Here is a 17,455-nt window from a genome sequence, read left to right as displayed (position 1 = left end):
TCACAGTACAGGGATAATAAAAACAGTGATGCCACAGTACAGAGATAATAAACACAGTGATGTCACAGTACGGGGATAATAAAAACAGTGATGTCACAGTACAGGGATAATAAACACAGTGATGTCACAGTACGGGATAATTAAACACAGTGATGTCACAGTACAGACATAAAACACAGTGGATGTCACAGATACAGGGATAATAACACAGTGATGTCACAGTACAGAGATAATAAACACAAGTGATGTCACAGTACAGGGATAATAAACACAGTGATGTCACAGTACAGAGATAATAAACACAGGATGTCACAGTACAGAGATAATAAACACAGTGATGTCACAGTACAGGATAATAAACACAGTGAGTCACAGTACAGGAGTAATAACCACAGTGGATGTCACAGTACAGGTATAATTAAACACAGTGATGTACACAGTACAGGATAATAACCACAGTGATGTCACAGTACAGGATAAATAAACACAGTGATGTCACAGTACAGGGATAATTAAACACAGTGATGTCCAGTACAGGATAATAAACACAGTGATGTCACAGTACAGGGATAATAAAACACAGTGATGTACACAGTACAGATAATAAACACAGTGATGTCACAGTACAGGGATAATAAACACAGTGATGTCACAGTACAGGACATTAAAACACAGTGATGTCACAGTACAGGGATAATAAACACAGTGATGTCACAGTACAGGAGATAATAAACACAGTGATGTCACAGTACAGGGATAATAAACACAGTGATGTCACAGTACAGGAGATAATAAACACAGTGATGTCACAGTACAGGGATAATAAACACAGTGATGTCACAGTACAGGAGATAATAAACACAGTGATGTCACAGTACAGGAAATAAGCACAGTGATGTCACAGTACAGGATAATAAACACAGTGATGTCCAGTACAGGGATAATAACACAGTGATGTCACAGTACAGAGATAATAAACACAGTGATGTCCAAGTACAGGATAATAACCACAGTGATGTCACAGTACAGGGATAATAAACACAGTGATGTCACAGTACAGGATAATAACCACAGTGATGTCACAGTACAGGGTAATATACACACGTGATGTCAACAGTACAGGGATAATAAACACAGTGATGTCACAGTACAGGATAATAACCACAGTGATGTCACAGTACAGGGATAATAAACACAGTGATGTCACAGTACAGAATAATAAACACAGTGATGTCACAGTACAGGAAATAAACACAATGATGTCACAGTACAGGGGTAATAAACACTGTGATGTCACAGTACAGAGATAATAAACACTGTGATGTCACAGTACAGAGATAATAAACACAGTGATGTCAAAGTACATGGATAATAAACACAGTGATGTCAAAGTACATGGATAATAAACACAGTGATGTCACAGTACAGGTATAGTAAACACAGTGATGTCACAGTACAGGGATAATATACACAGTGATGTCACAGTACAGGGATAATAAACACAGTGATGTCACAGTACAGGGATAATATACACAGTGATGTCACAGTACAGGATAATAAACACAGTGATGTCACAGTACAGGGATAATAAACACAGTGATGTCACAGTACAGGGATAATAAGCACAGTGATGTCACAGTACAGGAATAATAAACACAGTGATGTCACAGTACAGAGATAATATACACAGTGATGTCACAGTACAGGGATAATAAACACAGTGATGTCACAGTACAGGGATTAATAAGCACAGTGATGTCACAGTACAGGGATAATAAACACAGTGATGTCACAGTACAGGGATAATATACACAGTGATGTCACAGTACAGGGATAATAAACACAGTGATGTCACAGTACAGGGATAATAAGCACAGTGATGTCACAGTACAGGAATAATAAACACAGTGATGTCACAGTACAGGGATAATAAGCACAGTGATGTCACAGTACAGGGATAATATGCACAGTGATGTCACAGTACAGGGATAATATACACAGTGATGTCACAGTACAGGTATAATAAACACAGTGATGTCACAGTACAGGTATAATAACACAGTGATGTCACAGTACAGGTATAATAAACACAGTGATGTCACAGTACAGGAATAATAAACACAGTGATGTCACAGTACAGGGATAATATACACAGTGATGTCACAGTACAGGGATAATAAACACAGTGATGTCACAGTACAGGTATAATATACACAGTGATGTCACAGTACAGGTATAATAAACACAGTGATGTCAGTTATGTCAGTAGAAGGTGTGTTACGTAAGCGAGCGTTGCACAAAGCGGACTATTTATTCTATATTATTGAAGCTAAACATTACATATAAAATAATAAAAACTGTTCATAAAAACTAAGAGATAGAAACGGGGGAAATACAGATCAGCCCATAATGCAGGAGACCGCTGCTGAAACACGGACAGCTGGCACCCACCGCATATGGAGGGGGCTCAGTGCGGCAGTCCGCTCCATACAACCCCTTAAGTATAATGATGTAAATGTACGTGATCATGCATTAAGGGGTTAATCCAGGCCCCAATGCTCAGTCCCAGGACCCTCAAGTTCACATCCTGTAATAGGAAGGAACCTGAGGCAGATCATCTCTGCAGAGATGGCATTTCAAGGCCAGCAAAACAGCAGTTAACTGCTGAACCCACAGGCCGGACGCGAGTTTTATCTGTTTGTCAATGTGTCCCTTACTGCATTGTGTGATTTATTCCTATTATAAACACAAGTGCAGCAATAAAATCTACACATCCCATGTGCACTGCCTAAATGTCCTTGTAATGACAGCAGTCTGCCTCTAGAGGTCACTACCTTGAGACAACCCTGTACACAGTACTCCACAGGGTGAGCGCAGCTCTGAAGCCAGAAATGTTATAAATTGAGGAACTTACATTGATCTTTATTGCAGCAACAATTGTATCACTTCATTCCCAGCCTGATGTGTTTGGCAGGGCTCCGAGTCTTTGTGCTCTGCCCCACTAGTTAACAGGTTTCTATGGCTCCCATCACCCTGTTTATAGCTTGCTGTCAGTGAATGGAAACAGTTGTCACACCTAAAATCTCTAGGCTTGTCCCGATAATATCCAGCATTGAGAGTTATAGTGAGTGAGGCAAGAATATTACAGAAATGTCTGTCTCCCCAGTAGCCCTCCCTACTATCTAATCTGTACATCCATCCATATCCATCATCTATCTCTTATTATCTATATATCTCATATCTATCTCTCTCTCTATCTATCTCTTATTATCTATCTATCTCTATCTATCTATCTATCTATCTATCTATCTATCTATCTATCTATCTATCTATCCATTATCTCTTATTATCTATCTATCTATCTATCTATCTATCTATCTATCTATCTATCTATCTAATCTGTACATCCATCCATATCCATCATCTATCTCTTATTATCTATCTAATCTATCTGTCTGTCTATCTATCTATCTATCTATCATCTATCTATCTATCTATCTATCTCACTAGTTGTATGACCCTCTGGTAGGGAGAAGGTAACTCCAGATTGTAGAGGGAGCTCTGAGATGATGCAGGAGGAGGAGGAGGAGGAGGTGGAGGAGGAGGAGGCTCTTCCCATTCATGGAGCTGACTGACATGTACAGTAGAGGGAGGCTGCCCCTCCAGTGTGTGGGATAGGCTGCCTGTGACTTCCAGCCCTGGCCCCGGTTCACACACTGCGCTGAGGATGCGGACGGTGTAGGGCAGTGCCTGGCATTCACCGCTGCCCACAGCTCTGGCACCGGCTGCCCATGGGAGGATTGTTTCTCACTGGCCGGGACATGAGGCGCAGCGGCTGCGGGGAGAGCAGCGGCGGCCCCGGGGAGAGCAGCGCACGGGCAGCCGCTCCAGTGTGAACGCGCGCCAGGCGATGACAGCTCCGGAGGCGCACTGCAGCCTACAAGTAAGAACTTCTGCCCCCGGGGGATGTGTGTTCTGTGGAGGAATGAGGTGGGGGGCGCATAGGACCGCAGCTGATGCAGAACCTCATGGCTGCGAGGTAGGAGGATAGAGGAGCAGTGGGTGGATGTCAGTGCTCGCATAGATTTAGATGCACATGTCATGTTCTGCAAGGACCGCAGCTGATGCAGAACCTCACTACTACGAGGGACTGCATAGGTTATTAGCTGATGCAGAACCTCTTCCTACAAGGCACAGCATAGATTACAGACCACAGCTGATGCAGAACCTCTTCCTGCAAGGCACAGCATAGATTACAGACCACAGCTGATGCAGAACCTCTTCCTACAAGGCACAACATAGGTTACACACCACAGCTGATGCAGAACCTCTTCCTGCAAGGCACAGCACAGATTACAGACCGCAGCTGATGCAGAACCTCTTCCTACAGGACATAGCATAGGTTACAGACCACAGCTGATGCAGAACCTCTTCCTGCAAGGCACAGCACAGATTACACACCACAGCTGATGCAGAACCTCTTCCTACAAGGCACAGCATAGGTTACACACCACAGCTGATGCAGAACCTCTTCCTGCAAGGCACAGCACAGATTACAGACCACAGCTAATGCAGAACCTCTTCCTACAGGACATAGCACAGGTTACACACCACAGCTGATGCAGAACCTCTTCCTGCAAGGCACAACATAGGTTACACACCACAGCTGATGCAGAACCTCTTCCTACAGGACATAGCTAGGTTACACACCACAGCTGATGCAGAACCTCTTCCTACAAGGCACAACATAGGTTACACACCACAGCTGATGCAGAACCTCTTCCTGCAAGGCACAGCATAGGTTACACACCACAGCTGATACAGAACCTCTTCCTACAGGACATAGCTAGGTTACACACCACAGCTGATGCAGAACCTCTTCCTACAGGACATAGCTAGGTTACAGACCACAGCTGTTGCAGAACCTCTTTCTCACAAGGCACAACACAGGTTACAGACCACAGCTGTTGCAGAACCTCTTTCTCACAAGGCACAACATAGGTTACACACCACAGCTGATGCAGAACCTCTTCCTGCAAGGCACAACATAGGTTACACACCACAGCTGATGCAGAACCTCTTCATGCAAGGCACAACATAGGTTACACACCACAGCTGATGCAGAACCTCTTCCTGCAAGGCATAGCCTAGGTTGCAGACCACAGCTGATGCAGAACTTCTTTCTCACAAGGCAGAGCACATGTTATTCACAGACCACAGCTGATGCAGAACCTCTTTCTACAAGGCAGAGCACTGTAGTGTCCCAGTAATTCTGCACATTATAAAGTAATGCTTGGATAGCAGCATTATGTCACAGGGGGGAGTATCGGGGTACAAAGGGTGCAGCTGATGCAGAACCTCATACTAAGAGCACAGTGTCCTGCACAGACCATATGTGATGCAGAGCATCCCGCCCAGTGCCTGCAGATCCTCTCGCCTCCAGCGTGACTGCAGAAGATGTGGGTACTCTGGTGGAGAAGCTGCATTTAATGCATCGCAAATCAGAGAGTCACATGTCCTCCACCAGCCAATAGGAAGGCAGCTTTATACTAGCAGGCAAGTAGTGTATTCCCATGTCCCCTGCCATGTGGGTACAGCTCCTGAGAAGAGGCTGGCCACATGATGGGACTTGTAGTTTTGCACCAGTTAGAGGGTCGCAGAGCATGGTGCCACACAGTGATGACTGTGATTGGTATTCTGTGCCGCTGCAGAGGCTGCCTTGTCTGTGTCTTGAATTTTAGTGTCAATGGTACGGTTCATACACGGCTCCATGTCTTCATCCAGCTTGTCCTGTGATTTGTATTCTGGGAATTGTCTATCACAATGGGACTACTATCACCTATGTATTAATCTAATATCTGTTATCTAATATTTATAAGACCATTATTATATACTGGATACCCCCCCACCAGTCCGATTTCGGATTATTTGCACGTGTGACTGTACATTCTGACTCTTGTGTTGGGATATGATGTTCAGAGACCTCCCCAGATCTTCCTGCGGATGTTTCCTTCTTCGTCCCAGTAGACACAAGTATCTAGGGGGGCACAATCAGCCGCGTGGTGTGACTATTAAATGCACCCCTTTCCTGCGGCCCTGCGCTGTGAGCCCCTCAGAATAAAGCCTTCTGTATATTGTGTTTGGAGCCTTCTTCCCACAGAATTCCACAAATGCTTTATGTCCTGTAGATGCTTTGTTTTGACTTAATTATGTGGCCAACGCCATGAGATCAGAAGAATAACCGGGCTGAGCGGTGCCGATGCTACTAAAAGAGGGGGATCTGGTTTTTGGGTATGATCTGTTTCTGGGAAGGCTGGGCGACAGTCAATAGGGTTGCTGTCTCAGATCTCCCACCCAGCTGTCCAAGGATGCATTCACACAACCTTTAGATGTCCGTGGCGGTTTTGTGGACTGCATACCGAAGTTCCGCAAAACACAGGCGCTGACCGTCTGCACCAGCAGTGCGGACGAAGATAGGACATGTCTTATCTTTTACGGTGTGGAGGCACAGACCCCGAAGTGCACGGGAGGACTTCTGTGTGTTTCCAGATCCATATCTCTGTAAAAGACGCCATCAGCCTCAGATCAGACCCCCATCAGCCTCAGATCAGACCCCCATCAGCCTCAGATCAGACCCCCATCAGCCTCAGATCAGACCCCATCAACCTCAGATCAGACCCCATCAACCTCAGATCAGACCCCATCAGCCTTAAATCAGACCCCCATCAGCCTCATATCAGACCCCATTAGCCTTAGATCAGACCCCCATCAGCCTCAGATCGACCCCATTAGCCTCAGATCAGACCCCCATCAGCCTCAGATCAGAGCCCATCAGCCCCAGACCAGACCCCATTAACCTCAAATCAGACCCCATCAGCCCCAGATCATACCCCCATCAGCCTCAAATCAGAGTCCATCAGCCCCAGATCATACCCCCATCAGCCTCAAATCAGAGTCCATCAGCCCCAGATCAGACCCCATCAGCCTCAGATCAGACCTCATCAGCCTCAGATCAGACCCCATCAGCCTCAGATCAGACCCCCATCAGCCTCAGATCAGACCCCTATCAGCCTCAGATCAGACCCCCATCAGCCTCAGATCAGACCCCCATCAGCCTCAGATCAGACCCCCATCAGCCTCAGATCTCATCAGCCCCAGATCAGACCCCATCAGCCTCAGATCAGGTCTCATCATCCTCAGATCAGATCTCATCAGCCTCAGATCGGATCTCATCAGCCCCAGATCAGACCCTATCGGCCTCAGATCGGATCTCATCAGCCCCAGATCAGACCCCATCAGCCTCAGATCAGATCTCATCAGCCCCAGATCAGACCCCATCAGCCTCAGATCAGATCTCATCAGCCTCAGATCAGATCTCATCAGACCCAGATCAGACCCCATCAGCCCCAGATCAGATCTCATCAGACCCAGATCAGACCCCATCAGCCCCAGATCAGATCTCATCAGACTCAGATCAGATCTCATCAGCCCCAGATCAGACCCCGTCAGACTCAGATCTGATCCCCATCAGCCTCAGATAAGACGTTAAAAAAAAAATAAAAAAAATAAACTTACCTCGCTTTCTCCGGACAGCACGAATCCTGTCTTCTTCCAGCCCGCGCTGCACTGTGACCTGATGTCACACAGCATCAGGTCATAGCGCGCGCCCACATGCACTACCTCCTGACGCTGTATGCAGTCAGGACTCTACAGCATGGCCCCTGGAAGAAGACCAGAGAGGGTGAGTGCAGCCAGTGCAGCGCTTCCCTCACCCCTCCCCGCGCCTTCTGTATGCTGTATGCATTCAGACTATAAGACGCACTGCCACTTTTCCCTCACTTTGGAGGGGAAAAAGTGTGTCTTATAGTCTGAAAAATTAGATAGATAGATAGATAGATAGATAGATAATGAGGTAGATAAATGTGAAGTAGGTGCTGGAGTCCCATGTTATCGCTACCTCTTGTTTGCAGTACTTTTCAAACACACTTCTTTTACACGTTGGGAGGACGGCTTCCTGCAAAATGACACAACCTCATCCTTCCTCAGCCAGAACTAGACTTGCGTGCTTCCATCCCAGCCGCACAGTCTCATGGTGTAAGTGTTTCTGTAGATACCAGAAGATAAGTGTACAGTTAATGGTCATCCTTGCAGCATTCAGGCCCGTGGGTGCAGCGCAGCAGAGGGCATGCTGTGTCTGTCAGGAAACTACAACTCCTAGCATGCCCTAACAATCATTAGAGGCCATCTGCAAGCGCGGCCATCTCTCCATTTACTTCTGTTATGGGACCGGCTGGAATGAGCGGCACTTATCAGGTATTTTCTATCCTGTGGATATGCTGTATATGATGTCTAATCTGTATCTATATGCCTCTATGTGTTTATTTAAACTGGGGTCTTAGGAAATCCTCGCTTCCTGTAAATGCTGTCTTGAGGAAATGGAGAGATGAGGTCAGAGCCTAAAAATCCAATACAGAGATAAATGTATGGTGACCATGAGAAATGTCCGTTCTTTGGTTGTCCCGCTTTGCTCTGCTTAGCGGTTTCCTTGGCTTTATCTGTTTCTGGGGAAGCAGGGTGATAACCCCAGTAGGGCCCTGACAGTATTCGTTAAATGGGTCGCCTGGTTTCCCATTTTATTTTCAAATGCTCTGTTAGGAAGTTTTCAGTAATTATAGAAGGGTGGGGGGGGGTCCTGGTTTTGGGACTGCCATCAATTAGATGGAAAAGAGACTCTCTCTGGAGGACCCATTACATGGACAGACATTGTGTAACATGTAATACTCCATTTCACCTGCAGGGGTGCTGCAGGGAAATTGAACACACACTGCTGGGCTCCTAAGCAGATTACAGCTGTCTGCTGGGGTCCCCTTCTAGTAAGCAGTGATTATGAAAGCAGACTTTACAAGACCCAGCAGATCCTGCAAACCCATCTTAAAAGGGATTATCCCATGAGTAATGTACAAAATGAAAATCCGACATCATATAGGGCATGGCAGTCTCTTTCTAACAAAGAACCAGTCATTTACCTCTCATGGATCCAGAGATCTCGCCATTCATTGCTCAAATTGCTCTGCTAGATTTATTTTAAGCTTCCAGCTCATGGGGTGTGCACTTTCTCAGGGGATGTGTCCTTTCTGCTGCAGCTGGTGGCAGTTGAAGGATGAAACTGAGCATGTGCATCCACCTCAGTGAGCTGGACAGATAATGTAGAAATAGGGCAAACAGTAGGTGGCGCTAGCACCAGCCCTGTACCTTACATGGTTCCAGTGCTCTTCCCATTTATTGCTCCAAGTACGCTGCTAGATTTATTTCAAGTTGGTAGCTCAGGGGGAGTGTCCTTTGTGCTGCAGCTGGGGGGGGGGGGGGGCTGTCCTTTTCTGCAGCTCTCTCCTTATCACAGCTCAGAAGGCAGCTGAAGGATGGAACTGAGCTCCCATAAATATCGCTTCCTTTACCCGGTTTCCGGCCTGGCTATGGACAGGACGTCACTTCTAGGGCCAGAAGTATGCACATGGGAGCCTGGGTTTCCGCTGTCCAATCCTATTTTGGGGGAGACAAGCTAGCGCCAAAGGCGTCTAACAGTGTCTTTCTCCCCATTCAGGACACATGCATGCTCGGCTTAGCATGCATGTATATGGAGGAAGTAATGGGGGAGTGGGAGAGAACCTGACTGCTGATCGCTGTGATTGCCTAGCACTCTTTTAGCCGGGGACTGTCACATCCATAGCGGTAGAAATCCTGAACACTGAATGGAAAAATGCTGTAAATGTAGCGCTCTGCTGAGGACGTCAAATGTGCCGCCGCTACATGCTGTACTGGGACATTTCCCAGTTGTCAGCTGTTTTTTAATGACCAGTAATGAAGCTGACCCGTCATGCTGAGGATCACAATATCGGAAGCAAAGGTCAAGATGCATTTCGCATTCAAAAATGGAAATTAGAGGGTAGGTCCAAACCAAGCAACTTTACAAACAGTACTGGTCAAAAAAGAGCACCTCCTCCATTGTTTGCACCATTCCTGTGCGTCACTCTCTGCACGTTTTTTTACTGGTCAAAAAAGGTCTACCGTTTTGTATATGCAGCTCCTATACAGACCTACAAAAGACGAATCCTGTATAGTCTGATCCCGTGGTCCAGGCGATTCTCCCTTACCATGTTATACGTAATCCTTTAGTAGCTGCTTTCCCCGATGGCCGGGGTCACAGCTGCCATTCTGGCAGTAACAAACTGAATGTCACCCAGTCTCCATTTCGAAAAGCGGGTGTCAACTTTGGACAATTCTTTTTATTTGCATAGATCCTGCTGAGGATGATATTTGCCTGCACATCGAGGTCAGTAGGCGGCCGTGTAAAGCAGCGATGGCAGCAGTCCTCCAGAGTGAGAGCAGCTATTCGCAGCAGCTCTCCAGTTCTAACAATTGGTAGACCGAGGGCCTTAAAGGGGTTGTCCAGCTTTTGTCAGTGGATAAAAACAATGAAAAGATGTGTTGTTTCCACCCAGAGGCGTAAACCCCACACAGGTAGAATACTTCTCACAGCTGGGAGTTTGCTGCAGTTAATCCAGTGTGAGGTTTAGTTTACGTCCGTCCTGGAAGCCCCGTCACCACGCTGGTTAAATGACGGACATCATGATGGACCCCATCAAGGTGCTGATTAGACAGCATGAATATTGCACAGGTGTGCCTTAGACTGCCCACAACAAAAGTCCACTCTGAAATGTGCAGTTTGATCACACAGCACCATGCCACAGATGTCGCAACGTTTGAGGGAGCGTGCAATTGGCATGCTGACTGCAGGAATGTCTACTAGAGCTGTTGCCCGTGCTATGAGTGTTCATTTCTCTCCAATGGCGTTTCAGAGAATTTGGCAGTACATCCAACCGGCCTCACAACCACAGACCACGTGTAACCACACCAGCCTAGGACCTCCACATCCAGCATGTTCACCTCCATGATCGTCTGAGACCAGACACCCAGACAGCTACAGAAACAATCTGTTTGCATAACCAAAGAATTTCTGCACAAACTGTCAGAAACCGTCTCAGGAAGCTCATCTGCTCGTCGTCCTCATCGGGGTCTGGACCTGACTGCAGTTCATCGTCGTAACCGACTTGAGTGGGCAAATGCTCACATTCGATGGCGTCTGGCACATTGGAGAGGCGTTCTGTTCACGGATGAGTCTCGGTTTTCACTGTTCAGGGCAGATGGCAGACAGCGTGAGCGGATTGCTGTCGTCAACGTTGTGGATCGAGTGGCCCATGGTGACGGTGGGGTTATGGTATGGGCAGGCGTATGTTATGGACAACAAAACACAGGTGCATTTTATTGATGACATTTTGAATGCACAGAGATTCCGTGACGAGATCCTGAGGCCCATTGTTGTGCCATTCATCCACGACCATCACCTCATGCTGCAGCATGATAATGCACAGCCCCATATTGCAAGGATCTGTACACAATTCCTGGAAGCTGAAAACATCCCAGTTCTTGCATGGCCAGCATACTCACCGGACATGTCACCCATTGAGCATGTTTGGGATGCTCTGGATCGGCGTATACGACAGCGTGTTCCAGTTCCTGCCAATATTCTGCAACTTCGCACAGCTATTGAAGAGGAGTGGACCAACATTCCACAGGCCACAATCAACAACCTGATCAACTCTATGTGACGGAGATGTGCTGCACTGCGTGAGGCAAATGGTGGCCACACCAGATACTGATTGGTTTTTTGACCCCCCCCCCCCCAGTAAAGCAAAACTGTGTACATTTCAGAGTGGTCTTTTATTGTGGGCAGTCTAAAGCACACCTGTGCAATATTCATGCTGTCTAATCAGCACCTTCATATGCCACACCTGTGAGGTGGGATGGATTATCTCGGCAAAGGAGAAGTGCTCGCTAACACAGATTTAGACAGATTTGTGAACAATATTTGAGAGTAATGGGTCTTTTGTGTATGTAGAAAATGTTTCAGATCTTTGAGTTCAGCTCATGCAAAATGGGAGCAAAACCAAAAGTTTTGCGTTTATATTTTTGCTCAGTGTAATTCGATGGCTGACTCATAATGGTATTGCAGTCTCTGTAGGTGAAGTATATGGCGGGCTGCAGATTCTCCCATGATAACAGCTCATTGCCAGAGGGCCAATTAGCGGGGACCCCATGGTGGTCAGCTAATTGCCGGTAGTTTATTTTTAGATAGGGGGCGACACCCTTATTCCACAATTGCAATAACTGAAGAACATCTGGACCTTTAGACTTAGAACATGTAAGAAGCTTCTGGACCGGTAGTTCGGGGGTCAGTGCAGAACGTGGTTTGGATCTGATCAGAAAATTGAAGCAGGTAATTTGGAGAAGATCGAGGGCTCTTTGTGCCGGTTTCCTGCTAGGAACTAAGCTGCAGGAGAGAGTCTCCTCTCGTTTCCTTCTTGTAGTTTTTTACGTGTTCTCACTCTTAATTGGCAAATAACACATCTTGAATCTCCCGTCAAGAAAGAGGAAATGACATCCTGCTCGTCCGGGCAATTTTATAATAAAAGGAATTATACGTTGTAAAGCCCACGAACATCGATTCCTTGTGTGACTGCACTGCAGCATATTAAAGGGGCATTACCACCGCTGACAATAATGTACGGGACCCTCGACCCCCATCCTGTCTGATAAGGGAGCCACTAGTCGCCGCATCCAAATGGGGAATTGATGGAGAGGTGACCAGGTATGTTTGGCTTGCTTGCAGACATGCATGCCAGTGGCTCCTCAGTAGCGATGGACGAACATCTGCCGGGACGGTTTGCGAACGCGATCAAATGTTCGCGAACTGCAAGTTCGCGGCGGGTCCCATTCATTTTAATGGCAGGCGAACCTGAAAAACCTTCAGCTCATATTTGCAGCCAATAAATAATTACTAGAAGTGCACAAATAGTCGCACAACATGGACAGTGACATACCAGATGTATTATTCGAATTTACGATCTCTATTCATAATTTTTTTCAATGTGAAATATCAGCAATATAATTTTCGCTTACTCGCATGCGCAAATGCACGATACAGTACCCTAATGCACTATAAAGAAAGTATATTGGTATATAACACCCCGCTTCAATCAGTGTTTTTGGGGGACGACTGGTATATCACACCAGTAGAAATTATTTGTTCCAATAACGCTTGTCCCTCTATATACCTGCAGTATCGCAGCAGAACCGCACACAACTGCCGCACAATACAAATGCACTATCATAATAAGTATATTATAACATTGTACAAGGAAGGCAATCCATTAGAATATACATGAAGATAAAACGTAACCTTTAATAATGTTACTATGAGGGTCCATTCACACGTCCGTAAGTGTTTTGCGGATCCGCAAAACACGGACCCTGGCAATGTGCATTCTGAAATTTGCGGACCGCACATCGCCGGCACTATAATAGAAAATGCCTTATTTTGTCTGCAATTGCGGACAAGAATAGGACATGTTCTATTGTTTTGCGGAAACGGAAGCACGGACGCGGAAGTGCAGATCCGCAAATGTGGATGTGGACCCCCAAATGCGGATGCGGACAGCACATTCCGGCCCAATTGAAAATGAATGGGGCTGCACCGCTTGTGCAAAATTGCGGAACGGATGCGGACCCATTTTGCGGATGTGTGAATGGAAAAGATCCCTCAAAATGAAAATAAATTAAATTATTAAAGTTAAGCAAAAAGCATAGATGTGGTCGGCAATAACAAGTGCTCGGCGGCACTAAATCAGAAACCATATGTCCTGCCACAATCCGGGGGGTTCCAGTGCACATCCATGAATCCCGGAGGGAAAGCAAAAAACATCTACCCCTGGGCTAGATGATGATGTGGTATTGAAGGACAGGGTGGGCAAAGAACTGTCCCTGATATTGCCCTACAGGGGGTGCTATTCTGGATCTGATAGCCTAACCACAGACCACCCGCCCTGATAAGAGCGACCCCGCCCGGAAGCTTACCCTATATAAAAATGGCCCTAGTAAGCCCCTTGACCCTAGGCCCCTGACTTCCAGGTGATCACTATATAGATCTATGTGTTTTTGACTCATTATAAAAGTATAAGTATATTGCACCTCTGTGTATCACACATGTATAGCACACCTATACCAGTCCTTAAAGGGACTTTTGTGGCCCTATTAGCTAGCGTTTGGTGTCCCTAACAGTCTGTCCCTGCTCCACACAGCAACCTCTCCCTACACTGGCAAAACACTGAATGTAAAATGGCGGCCAGATCAGGTTTATTTATAAGGTAGGGGGTATGTCCATGTGCTGAAATGTCTCAATTGGCTGTCCTGTACCACCTGATAGATGTGTCATGGGTCAAAGTTCTTCACAATGTAAAAGAATATGGGGGGCGCGAATATCTCCATATGTTCGCATGTTCTGCGAATCGCGAACACGCAAAGTTCGCCGCGAAACGACTGACGGGCGAACCGCAAGGCCATCTCTACTCCTCAGCAGGAGGGTCAGGAAACACCAATTCTCAACATTGACACATGTACATGATGGGAATAACTCTTTTAAGGGAATCTGTCAGCAGTTTTTGACCATGCTAAACTACTGACAGAACTAGGTTGGGGGAGGGGAGAGCAGAACAAATTTACATTTTGTTCAGCTTTTATTAACAGGTGTGAATATGAAGTTTTATTCTGCCAGGTTCAACTCCTGCAAGATGCCCAGAGCCTTACTGTGAAGTGCTTTCTGCTCCATGCTTTGAGCTGCTTCATTGCTCTCGGTGACTGCTGTAGTGGGCTCCTGGCAGGATGCTGCAGCTGTCACTTGGAGCCCAGGAGAAGGGCTGGGATGTAGCTCAGTGCAGAGAGCACTTCACAGTAAAGCTCCGCCTACTGGACACTTGCAGGAGCAGAACCTGGCAGAATAAAACTTTACATTCACACTACTCCTGATAATAAAGCCCCAGAAAAGGTATGTTTGTACTGCATTCCCCAGCTCCTACCTGATGCTGTCAGCAGTTGAGCATGCTCAGTACTGCTAATAGACTCCCTTTAAACTTTAAAGGGGTTTTCAATAACAGGATATTGATTACCTATGCACATAGGATCAGAACAGTGCAGGTTCAGCACCCGTCATCCCCATGATCAGCTGTTACTTGAATCCCCAGTTCCAGAAAGTAAACAGTCAGAACACCACAGCGCCATACACTGTGTAGTGGTCGTTCTCAGGTACTGCAGTTCAGCTCATATATAGCTGAATTACTAGTCTTAGGCCTTATAAACAAATTGTACCTATTGGTAGCTGTCGCTACTCTGAATGTATTCACTTTGAGATAAGAATTTTAGAAATGTTGTTTTTAGAATTATTGTTGATCCTCTCTTATTCCACCTGGAAACGTATGAATTATTAACTGGATATTATGATTCTGCTTGTCAATAGGGCATGTTAGGTCGCAGTCTGACACTGTGCTGATAGTGTAAGGCTATGTGGGCGCACACCGTATTCTCAAGGGGAATGGTAAAACCCAGTTCTCAATATGTTCTTACATTTCCGGGAGGTTTAACAGAGGGACAGCACAATGCAGAGTTCTAAGACAAGCTGCTTCAGAACTGTTTACTAAAACAAGGAGCGCTGACGGGTCTTTGTTAAGGGTAAAGTGCTGTAAAAATAAAACTATTGTTATTATTTAGGTACGGCATCAATGGAAATTGTTGAAGACCCCTTTAAGGTGGAGTTATGCTTTAATAAATTAAATAGAAGACATTTAACGAGGAGCTGTCTCCTCCCCTGACATGTCTTGCATTCCCGATGTAATAACAATCCTGGAGCATCTATTCTTATGACTCGATGTTGTGCCATTCCTCTATTATTCCTGCTAGAAGTTATGAAGGAATTACTAGGCAGTTTGCAGTGAAGATCCAGATGGGTGTTACCAGTTGGGGGGTTGTCTGACACTATCCAGTCACTGGCTGCTAATATCAGACTGTGCAGGGACACCCCCAACTGGTAACACCCATCTGAACCTTTGCTGCAAACTGCTAGTAATTCATGAATAACTTCCAGCAGGATTAATAAAGGAGTGGCACGGCATTATTATACCAAGTGGTTACTAAACCAGGCACTGTCAGGAGAGGTGACAGCTCCTTTTTAATGTAAATATATTTTTTGCAGCAGTTTTTTGCTATTTGTGATAACCCGGCCCATGAGGGCAGATGAGTGAATTGCTGTCCCTGTGTACAATGCTTATCACTGCGGAGATAACATTATATTCACAATCCCGTTGCCGTGGCGATGCGGAAAGGTGCAAAAGTCTCTGTGGTTCTCACGTGCACCGACGTAACTGAATCACACCCGCCTGAGCAAACGTATCATTATGGAGCCACATGGAAATGACTGCCTGACCGTTCACAAGTGAAAAGGCATCAGGATATGGAGGATGAGTGCTGTAATCTGTCACTGAAGACCATAGCGGGAGAGAAATGGCGTTTTATCGGGGCCTCTGGCGTCACGGAGGCAATTCGAACAGACAACGTTGCGTCTCCAGTATTAGGCCCCTTTCACACGGGCGTCTTGGATTTGCTCCGGATGCGTCTCGTGTGCATTGCGGGAAAACCGCGCGAGTAGGCACGCAATTGCAGTCAATTTTGACTGCGGTTGCATTCCGATGTTCAGTTTTTTCCACGCGAGTGCAATGCTTTTTGCAGGCGCGTGAGAAAAAACTGAATGCGGTACGCAGACCCGAACCCGGACTTATTCACTGAAATTCGGGTTTGGGTTAGGTGTTCTATTCATTTTATTATTTTCCCTTATAACATGGTTATAAAGGAAAATAAAAGCATTCTGACTACAGAATGCTAACTATAATGTGGATTGAGGGGTTAAAAAAAGAAATAAAATTAACTCGTCTCATCCTGCTGTTCACGCAGCCGGCATCGTCTTCTAGCTTCATTCAGCAGGACCTGCGCTGACGTCACCGATTACGTCATCAAAGGTCCTTTTGCAGGTCCTCAAAGAAGAAGAAAGAAGACGATGCCGGCTGCGCGAACAACAGGATGAGGTGAGTTATTTATTTTTATTTTTTAACCCCTCAATCCACATTTTACTAAGCATTCAGTATTCAGAATGCTATTATTTTCCTTTATAACCATTTTATAAGGGAAAATAATACAGTAAATTGACTTTTATCAATTTACTTACATCATCTCCTAGCAACCATGTGTAAAAATAGCACCGCATCCGCACTTGCTTGCGATTTTCACGCAGACCCATTCATTTCTATGGGCCCTGCGTTGCGTGAAAAACGTAGAATATAGAACATGCTGCGATTTTCACGCAACGCACAAGTGATGCGTGAAAATCCCCGCTCATCTGAACAGCCCCATTGAATTGAATGGGTCCGGATTCAGTGCGGGTGCAATGCGTTCACCTCACGTGTGAAAGGGGCCTTATAAAGCCTGGAAGTAAGTTATAAGAACATCCAAAGACAGG

General features: G+C 46.0%; 1 protein-coding gene across 2 annotated transcripts in view; it reads left to right on the top strand.

Annotated features, from left to right (window-relative positions):
• The first annotated feature begins 3,649 nt into the window (after nucleotides 1-3,649).
• LOC122940097 (receptor-type tyrosine-protein phosphatase epsilon) overlaps nucleotides 3,650-17,455 on the top strand; it is a 214,584-nt gene continuing 200,778 nt past the window's right edge. Inside the window, exon 1 of one of the 2 annotated variants that reach the window (XM_044296443.1) lies at nucleotides 3,650-3,943. In XM_044296443.1, coding sequence (XP_044152378.1) covers nucleotides 3,911-3,943 — 33 coding nt within the window. In that variant the 5' untranslated portion in view covers nucleotides 3,650-3,910. Of the gene's footprint in view, nucleotides 3,944-8,078; nucleotides 8,314-17,455 lie in introns of those variants that run through there. The other variant, XM_044296445.1, reaches the window with a different exon arrangement.

The sequence above is a fragment of the Bufo gargarizans genome, chromosome 6, assembly GCF_014858855.1.
Source record: "Bufo gargarizans isolate SCDJY-AF-19 chromosome 6, ASM1485885v1, whole genome shotgun sequence".
NCBI classification, from domain to species: domain Eukaryota; kingdom Metazoa; phylum Chordata; class Amphibia; order Anura; family Bufonidae; genus Bufo; species Bufo gargarizans.
The sequence above is the reverse complement of the archived record's forward strand: the minus strand, read 5'-3'. Positions and strand labels throughout refer to the sequence as shown.